At 49.7% G+C, this 11,233-nt stretch overlaps 1 protein-coding gene across 1 annotated transcript in view; it reads left to right on the top strand.

The window, feature by feature from the left end:
• Positions 1-11,233, top strand: part of LOC104997852 (palladin-like) — a 187,035-nt gene that overhangs the window by 169,119 nt on the left and 6,683 nt on the right. The window contains exon 8 of the mRNA XM_010852791.1: positions 9,232-9,351. Within this exon, the coding sequence (XP_010851093.1) occupies positions 9,232-9,351 (120 nt within the window). The remainder of the gene's footprint in view (positions 1-9,231; positions 9,352-11,233) is intronic.

Below are 11,233 nucleotides of genomic sequence, written 5' to 3'. Positions count from 1 at the left end.
AGGGCAGGGAGGGGGAAGGGAGGGGAGCAGGGCACAGAAGACCTGCGTGACAGCTGTCAGCACCAGGCCCTGACTCAGCTGTCTGGAAATGGCCACAGGCTGTATTGGTTACTCCCGCAGCATTGTCTCATGGCGTGCAGAAAACCAAACTTCAAAAATGTGTCTTATTGGTTGGGAGATGGTGCCTGAGAAAGTGTGGCTCTCTGCTCACCAGGGATACTCACCTTCCTAGCTCCCGAGAGTGGAATCCTGAGTCAACATGTGAATGAATTATATTTTGTTACATGAAGTGAGGTACTGAGTGGTCAGAGGGTGACTGTGAGGATGTTTGAATACAGTTCCAGGTTAAGATGGTAGATTAAACAAAAGTGGGTTGGATAAAGCCTGTGGTTCCCAAACTGTGTGGCCAGACACCCCATGCGCCATACCTGCCAACAGAGGTGCTGGAGATGGTGGAGATTTTCAACAAAACAGTGAGACTTGACACATAGATAAGGACTGCTGGCTTGAGACGGCTCTGCCTCACAACGTTAGATCATTCTATGTTCTCTTCGGTAATATGGTGATTGTTATTCAGTTGCTCAGTCATGTCCAGTACTTTGCAACCCCATGAACTGCAGCACACCAGGCTTCCCTGTCCTTCACCATCTTCTGGAGCTTGCTCAAACTCATGTTCATTGAGTTGATGATGCCATCTAACCATCTCATCCTCTGTCGCCCCCTTCTCCTCCTGCCTTCAGTCTTTCCCAGCATTCAGGGTCTTTTCTAATGAGTCGACTCTTCACATCAGGTGGCCAAAGTATCAGAGCTTCAGCTTCAGCATCAGTCCTTTGAACTTTGTGAAACTGAGTTTTTGGTGTGTGTGTGATGAAGAGCAAGTCCCACATGCAAACCAGTGAAGACATGAAAGGAGAGTGGCCGGTCCAGTGTGGCCGTGAGAGGAGGCTGGGGGTCCAGTGTGGACGTGAGAGGAGGGTGTGGGGTGTCCACGAGAGGAGGGTGGGGGTTCCAGTGTAGACGTGAGAGGAGGGTAGGTGGTCTAGTGTGGACGAGAGAGGAGGGTGGGGGTCCAGTGTGGACATGAGAGGAGGATGGGGGGTGTCCATGAGAGGAGGGTGGGGGGTCCAGTGTGGACGTGAGTGGAGGGTGGGGGGTCCAGGGTGGACGTGAGAGGAGGGTGACTGGTCCAGCGTGACTCCAGGAGGAGTTGTGCCACGGTCCAGGTCCACGTACACACAAACACTCATACACACACGAGTGATCATGGTGATTTAAGAATAAAATACTGATGTTTTCCTTCAACTTATGTGTGTTTTTAAAAACAGTAACTTCTTAAGACCTAGATAGTATTACATTCTTGGTAAGAACTACTTTAGCAAACAAGACTGTCTCTGCATCTTTTGGTTTGTAACACCATGAAAAATTGCTGAGACACTTAGGGTCTTGTGAACCAACAAAGTCTGGTTTAATGTCTGGGGAGTGAGGGAAAGACTTGAAGCAGGAGACAGAAGGACCGCGTCACTCTGAGGACCTGAGACCTGCCTCCCCCACGACCCACTGCCCTGGCCCTGGGAAGGCTGGCTAGGCCAAGATGCTGCGGCTCCTCTCTGGGCAGTTGGAACACCCCAAAAGAAGAAAAACCCACCCGTGACAATCCAGGAGTTTCTCCAACACAGAGGCAGCTACGGGAAGGCCTGGGTGCCCAGTGCTCTCTGCTGCTCTGAGCTTCCACACGGCTCAGAACCATGAGGATGGGAAGAGATCAAACCCAGATGGAGAAACTGCCCTCTGGGATTGTACAGAAAAGCAGGATCAGCTCCCCAGAATGCAGCGTGGAGGCAGCAGATGCACTAAGAGAAACTGTGAAACAGCACCGCTATCATCAGAGAGACAAGAGAATCGGCGCATCCAGGAAGCAAAACTGGGAGGAGGGGAGGGTGTTCAGAAAATGAGGAGTTGGTAGAATGAAAAGACTGGGAACAGAAACAAAAGATGGGAAAATGTCTGACAAAGGAGGAGGAAAAGACAGAGGAGGGATGTAAGAGAGAAAAGGAATGAAAATCAGATGGTAGAGACCCACTGGGGTGGACCGCACATTCGCAACTAGGATTGCAGGAGGCGAGGATGAAGGGGAGGGATTATCAATGAGATACTATGTTTATTCCCCAAACTGGAGGCAGTCAGTGTCCAGACTGAAGGGACCCTGAAGGCACAATGTGTCTAGACACACTGATGGCCACGCGTCATGTGAAGTCACAGGGCCCGGGACGAGACCATGATCACCCCACACCCGAGGAGGCAGCCTCAGCGCGCAACAGTACTTGGATCGGAGAGCCCGAGCCTCTGAGCGGGGTCATAGCACACAGGGGTGAGGCAGGCCTTCCACATGCTGCTGTGATGTGACCTCCAGCGCAGAGCCGGACCCCAGGCGAGCCTCTGGCTCCACGCAGAGCAGCATTCAGGATCTGTCAGACTTGCATGCCTCAAGGACTGCCTCGCACCACCTGTCTGCAGGGTGTGCTCCTGGCAGTGAGAGAACTCACCGGCCGGAGCGAGACACGGGGCAGGAAGGAGCATGACAGCAAAGGCGAGCAGAGCTGGGGGCACCCACGGGGCACGGCCACGTTGGGATGTGACGAGGGCAGACACAGTGTGACGTTCCCCACTCAGAGCTCAGGCCCAGGGCCCATCTCCTGCCCTGATGACAGATGATGAGGGAGGCTGGTGAACTGACCCCAGGTCGCATCTCTGCTTGGCCTGACCCCCATCCCTGCCTGCGGGATCAGCTGGGAGCACACGTGTGCCTGCTTGTGGACGTGCTCTGATCTGACCCAAAGCTGAGAGCAGAAAGTCGGCCAGGTTAAACTGCAAAGCGGTCTTGTGACAGACGCAGACACCGCCAGGTCTTCTGGCCAGCTGTCCCTCTCCTGCCGGTGCTCAGCCCCTCCACACAAGCCCCCACCCAACCAGGAGCCCTAGATTTCCCAGGAATCCCTGCGGCCTTGACCACTCAGGACCCCTGTGTACTTTGGTAAACACCTGGGGAAGCTCAAGTGTTTTCTGACAGTGGCAAGTTGGCCTTTTCTTTACACGACGAGATAAATGCTTGTGCTCAGTCGTGTCTGACTTTTTCAGGTGCCATGGACTGGGACCCCGCCCCCCGGACTCCTCTGTCCGTAGGATTTTCTCAGCGAGAATACTGGAGTGGGTTGCCATTTTCTTCTCCAAAAAGCTTGTTAGTCAACATTTAAAAACTAAGTGAAGTCAGAGAAAAATAAGTATCATATGATGTCACTCATGTGAAATCTAAAATAATGATGCAAATGAACTTATTTGCATAACAGGAATAATCACAGATGTAGAAAACAAGCTTACGGTTACTGAAGGAGAAGGAGGCTAGGAAGGAATAAGCTGGGAGATTGGGACTGACATGCACACACCACTATATGTAAGATAGGTAACCATCACGGACCTCCTGGGTAGCACGGGGAGCTCTGCTCAGTGCTGCAACAACTTGTGTGGGGAAATGATCTAAAGGAGAGTGGGTGTGTGTGCATGTATAACTGATTCACTCTGCTGTCTGAAACCCACACAACATGCAAACCAACTACACTCCAATCAAAATAAATTACAAAGTAAAACTAAAGGGCACACGTTTGAAGGAACTATAGATACGTGGTAAACATACAGGGAAATCAAACAGAAAGGAAGATTCAGCTGGGGTGGGTATTAGGGGGCATTTCTAAAGAACTGGTCATCTTTCTTTTCTTGGGTTTATTGATGAGTCTGCTGGGGTTCATTTCATTGTTACTCCCTAATCTATGCGTTTTTATTTTTGTAATTTTTTTATTGAAGTGTAGTTGATTTATAATGTTAGTTTTTACTGTATGTTAAAGTGATTCAGTTTCATATATATATATATATATCCGTCCTTTTCATATTCTTTTCCATTATGATTTAACACAGGAAGTCCTTTAAAAAATGTGTATGTCTTATAGTTACCCACACTGAATCACATCTTGCTAACTTTAGTCCAGAGTCCTTTTTTATTATTATTATTAATAGTTGCGTTAGCCAAATTATGTGGTTTGGAAGGTAAAAGCTGCATTTTATTTTTAGTTAGGCTGGATCCCAAAGGGGGAAAAAAAGGCCTGTAAAGGAAGACATTTATGAAAACATCCCCCAGTTACCCAGAGGATCCAGTAATATAATCCATGCTGCTTCCTCATTTTATGTTTCTGCAAACAAAATGGTTTTGTTTGTATTTGATGAAGAGTTAAACATGACCAAGAAGTTGAATGAAATTTGCGATTAACCTCTGAGAGGTAGTTATGTGATTGAGTAACTTTTAAGTAATGGTAAAAAAGACAGAATTTACCATCAGCAAAAAGATTTCTGATTTAGTAAGTTGTTATATGTCTTCAAATCAAAGCTTTCTAGTTAGGAAAATTGGATTCAAATAGATCATAATTAGAGTCATTAGTAAGTTTAAACTTTTCCATTTTTTCAAAGGCCAGTTTTTTAATACAAGCAAGTGAGCCTCTGTCTTTGAGACAAGCAGTCATTTCCTGATTCCCGTCCCTCACCAAAATGTACTTCACGGTGTCTTACGGTCTTTGTTCACAGAAGATGGTCCCGGGTGAGAACTGGGTGAAGCACCGGGCTCGTGCCCTGTCTTCCCGGCTTTCTTCTTCCCTTAGTGTCAGAAGCATACTAGCCAAGATGCTGCTTTCTCAGCAAAACATGAGCCTGTTGTCACTTTCGGATGCAATTTTCCAAGAGAAGCAAAGCTGAACGACTTTTAGGGCGTTGGACCAAAGCTTTGTCTTGTAAAAGTCCCTGAGACGTGGCAATGTCTGAAGATAACCCAAAGAACTTGCTTGTGCTTTTTTATTCTGACTTTTTTGTTCTGTATGTAAACTATCCAGTCGGTCATCAGCTCTATGCATGAACATACCTCATTTTATGTAGGAGAAGTGTTCCTGAGAATTGCTGGAAAATGAAGTTTGTTGAGTCAGATTTGAAACACGAAGGCTTTTCATTCTCTGAAGGGTCCTCTGGGTGAGAAGGGGCAGCTGTATAAACAAGCTGGGGTTTTCTTAAAATGGCATGACTTAAAAAAAAAAAATCACAAAATTGTAGATAACATAAGAAGGCACTCTGAGAGTTGACGAGGTCATTGCTCCCAGACCGATTTCTCTCATCCCTGCTAGGTAAGATATTACCCTGATTTAAAAGGTACGTTTACAGCACAGCACTGTATGAACTGTAAGCACCGTGCTTGCAAGGAAAGCTTCTCAGGCGTTTCTCTGTCTCCAGAAGCTCCATCTTCCAGGACAGTGCGATGGGGAGGCGGGCACGGACGCCCAGCAGCAAATGCTGCTGCCCACCTCCCAGAGAATGGCCAGGACAGGGTGGAGGGTGGGGGGTTTTCCCCAAATCTCCGTAGACTGGGCTGTCCATCTCTTCTTCTACCAGCAGGGCCATGTGACAGCGCCCTTGGGGCTGGTCTGGCATCCTCCCAGTGTGTCTGGTACCTGGAGGACACAGAGCCCACCTGCAGGTGGGTTTGCAGTGAGTTACTTGGACAGTGAGAGTAATTCAGATGTTCAGATCCAAGAAACTCCCCCTTTCCCACCTTTCACAGCTTCATTTCTGTTGAGTTCCCCATCTCCTGGACGAGGAGCAAATGCAGAACACCTATAGGCCTTGTGCTAAGGAGCTCATGGGAGGCAGGGTGTGACCTTCAGCGTTTTGGCCTCAACGTTAATTAACTGTGACCTTAGGGGGATCCCCTGGACCTCGCCCAAAGGAATGAACAATTTGAGCTAGTCCTTGTAGCCCAAATTTATGTGTTCAGTTTACAAATCCCCAGTCCCCGATGCACTTCTGGATAAATCAGTTTCTCCAGGATTCGTCTTACGTGACCCCCAGCCCCGACTGGAATTGTTTCTAGCTTCGTGTCTTTCTTGTCGGTGGAGAGCCTGGAAGTGTGTGCAGTGCAGTCAGGACACACAGGGCACCCTCCCCCTGCTCCCTGTCACCCTCCCGTTCTGGCCACTGAGCCTTTGCATCAGTGATAGTCGTGTGCTATAAATGCTCTCAAGCCTTTCCCTGAAAACCCTTTCCTAATACGCCAAACAGCTCCATCGAACAGGATTCCTTGACGGTTTTTGAGCCAGGAACTCCAGTGGGCCCCCTAGGGCAGTGTTTTTAAACTGTGGATCATGACCTATGAAAGCGGATGGCAACCCCCCCCATCCGTTTAAAACAAACTAGAAGAGAAAATGCATAGTGCCCAGCATTTCCCCACTATTCATAGCACGGGAAGTCTCCAATGATACCATCATTTCAAAAAGGGAAAATAATTTTGTTTGTTGAAAGAAGGCAGTACGTTATTAAGAACTCAGCATATCTTGCAATTGAAGTTAAGGTCAACAAGCTCTCTTGGGATATAAAGGAAGACTTACTTTCATTTTATTTACTGTTTTATTGGTCTACTTTTTATTCACTTATTTTTCATCTTCGCCGTGTTGGATCTCTGTTGGACTTTTCTCTAGTAGCATCGACGTCGGGGTGGCAGGGCCCTCCTCTCTAGCTGCAGTGCTCAGGCTTCTCGTTGCAGTGACTTCCCTTGTCTCAGAGGATGGCCTCTAGAGCAGTTGGGTTCCAGCATTTGTGGTCCCCAGTCTCTAGAGCACAGGCTCAGTAATTGTGACACACGGGCTTGATCGAACCCGTGTCTCCTGCACTGGCAGGCAGATTCTTGACCATGGAGCCACCAAGGAAGCCTTAATTGCTCTACTTTTGCATTTCCTACTTCTGTTGGTATGTAAAAGTTAAGAGATGTAATTTTAATAAATAGCAGTATTTTTATTATAAGATAGTACTTCTTATAAACCCACTGTGTTTACAGCATAAGTTGTTTTGAGGCCAGTTTGCTAATCTCATCCCTGGTGGTTGGCTCCAGGAGAGATGCCTTAACTCTGAACTCTGAGAAGCATGCCATCGGGGCTGTCAGAGGCGCACGGCCCCCACCAAGGTCTGCCAGCTCTTGCTACAAGGCCCAGGGGCGCAGACACCAGTGCCTCCACGGGGCGACCACTGTGTGGCGCCTGACTCTGTGGTTCAGCCGTTCGCAGCTCTGTGGTCCACGTCAGGCTTGGCCCCCACCCCATGGGCGCACATGGTGGGCGTGGCCAGCCTCCAGGGTAGCTGGGATGAGCCAGTGGACTCGGGTGATGGGCATGGCCCATCCCAGCTTGGGGGGCCCTGAGTTCCAGGTCACCAAGGGTCCATCAGCGCTCCCAGAGATGAAGCAGAGGGACAGGGCCGCAGAGACTTTGGCTCCAAAGGGACATCATTCCCACCGCCCCCAGGTTAAAGCAGCTGCCAGGCCAGCTGAATCTCAGGACTGGGACAGAGCCCAGTGCAGGGGGGCCTGGGTGTTGGAGGAAAACCCCCAAGTCCCAGGACTGAGACAGGACTGCAGAGCCTGGTGTGGGGGGTGCCTGGGTGTAGGAGGGGAACCCCCTAGATCCCAAGACTGAGACAGTACTGCAGAGCCTGGTGTCGGGGGGAGCCTGGGTGTAGTAAGGGAACCCCCAGATCCCAGGACTGAGACAGGACTGCAGAACCTGGTGTCGGGGGGTGGGGGGCCTGGGTGTAGGAGGGGAACCCCCAGATCCCAGGACTGAGACAGGACTGCAGAGCCTGGTGTGGGGGGCCTGGGTATAGGAGGGAGCCCCCCAGATCCCAGGCTGAGACCGGACTGCAGAGCCCGGTATGAGTGGGGCCTGAGTGTAAGAGGGGAACCCCCGATACCAGGCCTGGGGCAGGACTGCAGAGCCTGGTGTGGGGGGTGTCTGGGCCTGGGTGTAGGAGGAGCAGCCGCAGCCATTCCTACAAACAAGCCACAGCACAGTCTCACGTATTCCACATGATGTGCGATTAATCGGTGTCTGTGGGAATCAGAAGTACACAACATTTCTTAACATTTACCAACATAGCCGTCCTATGTCACTGATGCAACATAGACCATCATTCCATGTAATAATAGGTAATCGACTCCCAAAATGACAATGCATATTATGCATACATTGATTAACTGGGAATAGGTACTACACTCTACATTAAGCTTCTTTTTAGCAAAACCACCGACAGTTCCTTACGACGTAGCAGTCACCCTAGGTCACCAGGCAGTGCCCTAAGCATAGTGCGTATCTTGTCACAACCATAAATGGTCATGAGAGTGAAGTCTGGAGCCCGACTTGGTTCAAATTCTGATTTTGCCACTCATGAACTGTGTGACTTTGGGTAAATCAGTTAGCCTTACCGTGCTTCAACTTTCCTATCTGTAAAACAGGCTAATCATAGGAAATGTAACTTGCAAGGTTGGCATGAGGGTTAAATCTAAACTCATGTCTGTTCAGTGCTAATAATGGTACCTCATGCTGGAGAAGGGCTTCTGTAACTCTGAACTGTTGTGATGGTTACCAGCATCGACCCTCATGACAACCCTGTGATGGATGATTTATGAGTCATGGTCCATACAAGACCCAGAGGGTACATTCTCTTACTGTCTCCATCTTTAGGTAAGAGGTGGGCCAGAGGCACAAAGGCACCACATGGCAAGACCCTCATTCGTGCCCCGGTCTCCCGGTCTCTGGTCCCAGAGTCTGAGCTTCTCACCCCACAGAAGACAGCCACGCTGTGTAACAGTAGCTTCCAGAGTAACTGTCTGCAGTCGAACATTTCCCCATTGTGTTCTCTTTTCCCCATTGTTAGCTTCTCAGAGAAGCTTGATGTCCCCAGTAAGGGCTTCAGTTGAGCAGTTCTTTTGTTATTGAGAACTTCATGAGCATCAGCCAAACTAGGCAGGGCTGGCGTCTCCCACGTACCAAGCGTATGGGCACACGCGTTGCAAACCTCTTGTGTCCTCGTCGCAGTACCCTCACGAGGAGTACATTATCCCTGTTTTATAGGCGAAGAAGCCAAGGCTGATGAAGACAGAGCTTGGCCACAATCACCAAGCATCCATCTGACTCCAAAGCTTTGCCACCAGGTTGAACAGCTAAATTAAATGTCAAGAGATTCCGCTGTGAATACTTCATAAAGTGACCCCATGATAACTGTTACCGAATTTGCTTGGGTTAGAAGGCAGAAGTCTGGCTTCTCGGGAGCAACCCTGTGGGTGCCCTCTGATGAGTGACTCGGTTCTCTTCCTTCCAGAGGAGATCTGCACCCTGGTTATCGCAGAGACATTCCCCGAGGACGCTGGCATCTTCACGTGCTCAGCCAGCAATGATTACGGCTCAGCAGCCAGCACTGCCCAGCTGGTGGTCACTTCAGGTACGCCAGGTTCCTACTGCAGAAAGGACCACCCGGAGGACTGCCCGGCCTCCAGGAGTCATGCTAAGAATCTGTGCTTCATCACAAAACAGAAGGCTGGGGTGGGGGGCGCTGGGAGGCGGGGGGAGTGGGCTGGGGACAGGGGTTGGGCAGTGGGAAACAAGAGCTGAAACCACAGGGTGATGATAGTGTGGTGAGAGAACACACATAGGCAGCTATTTTGGGTGTGTGTTCTCTGTCTTGGGAACAACGGAGCTGGCTGCCCGTGTCTTCCTGCCTACCGGGATGACGTGGGGATTGGGAGGCACCAGGGCGAGTCAGTCACTGTTTAACCCCGCTCAGTAGACCCAGAGAAGCGGCAGAGATCGTAGAAACCAGATTCCACTGAAAGCTGAGTCCTACGAAGAACTCAAGCAGCGCGTTTTATTGTTCAAACCAACCTCCAAGAATATCGGGACATTTTTGTAAACTCAGAAACTTAGCACTTAGGGAAAGTGTGAAACCATTCTTTTCCTCTGTTGCTTTGACCTTTAGTTAACTGTTTTCTGGGGCTTCCCTCATGGCTTAGTAGTAAAGAAGCTGCCTGCAATGCAGGAGACATGGATCTAATCCCTGGGTTGGAAAGATTCCCTGGGGAAGGGAATAACAACCCACTCCAGTATTCATGCCTGGAGAATTCCATGAATAGAGGAGCCTGGTGGGCTACAGTCCATGGGGTCACAAAAGAGTCAAACATGAGTATTCTGCTATTATTAAGTAGCCTTATTTGGGTTTTATGGCGATATTTCTGTTGTTTATTTTACAACGGTTATAAAATACCTCTTTGACCAAGGCGGCACCTAGCACCTCGGTCAGGAGGCAGTCCTCAGCTGGAGGTGGATTCAACGCTCTGAAAGTTTCAAAGGATTTCTCTAGAAGCTGGCAAGCTGGTTGGTAGGGGGCGGCAGAGACACAGACAAACCAGTTTAGGGCGGTGGGAGGGATTCCTGATTTGTCATCTTCAGTAAGAAAGGAACTGTAAAGTTCTCCTTCACAGGGCTCCGCTGGCAGGACCGAGGACTCTGTTAACAGGAGGCTCCAGGGTTGTGATCGGAGCCACAGAGAGGGTCCAGTATTTGATTCAGGGTTGAAGATGGTCCCAGCGAGTGGTGCCAGCACAGGTGCAGTGCTCTGACCATGCAGCCAAAGCTCCAGCCCCACGTCTGTGTGACAGAGATTAGTAGTATTTCCCGTTTTTCTCAAGGGTAAATCTGCTCTTGGCCAAACGTGATCAAGAGCTGTTCTCAAGCTTTCTGCTTGCCCCAGGAAGCACCTGCAGAACACTCCAGAAGCCCTGCTGGGTGCTAGGCGGGGCACAGGGTCCTCGGAAGACACACCCTTGTGTCAGGATGCTCTCCGTTATCCACTGAGAAATGAGCAGTGTGTTCTGCACTGAGTCACAGCTGCAGCAGTCCCCTGAACGGGAAATAATTCCCTATGAGGTCGTAAGACATTTCCCTGAGAGCCTTGCTTGGCTTTAGGAGTGAGTTCCCACCGCTCAGCACAGAAAACCTCTGTAGCCTGAGCTAAGCTCAGCGAAGCACAGGTAGGGTGTTCTAGGCTGAAACAGAGAGGACGAAGTGGCGTCGTTGACAGTGTTTGTGTGGTCTTTTTCTTTTTTAAATTTATTTAAAGTGAAGTTGCTCAGCCCGATTCTTTGCGACCCCATGTACTGTAGCCTACCAGGCTCCTCAGTCCATGGAATTTTCCAAGCAAGAGTACTGGAGTCGGTTGCCATTCCCTTCGCCAGGGGGATTTTCCTGACCCAGGGATTGAACCCGGGTCTCCCACATTGCAGGCAGATGCTTTACCATCTGAGCCACCAGGGAAGCCCAAATTTATT

The sequence above is a fragment of the Bison bison genome, unplaced genomic scaffold, assembly GCF_000754665.1.
Source record: "Bison bison bison isolate TAMUID 2011002044 unplaced genomic scaffold, Bison_UMD1.0 scf7180017864316, whole genome shotgun sequence".
Lineage (NCBI taxonomy): Eukaryota > Metazoa > Chordata > Mammalia > Artiodactyla > Bovidae > Bison > Bison bison.
This window is presented reverse-complemented; position numbering and strand designations above follow the sequence as displayed.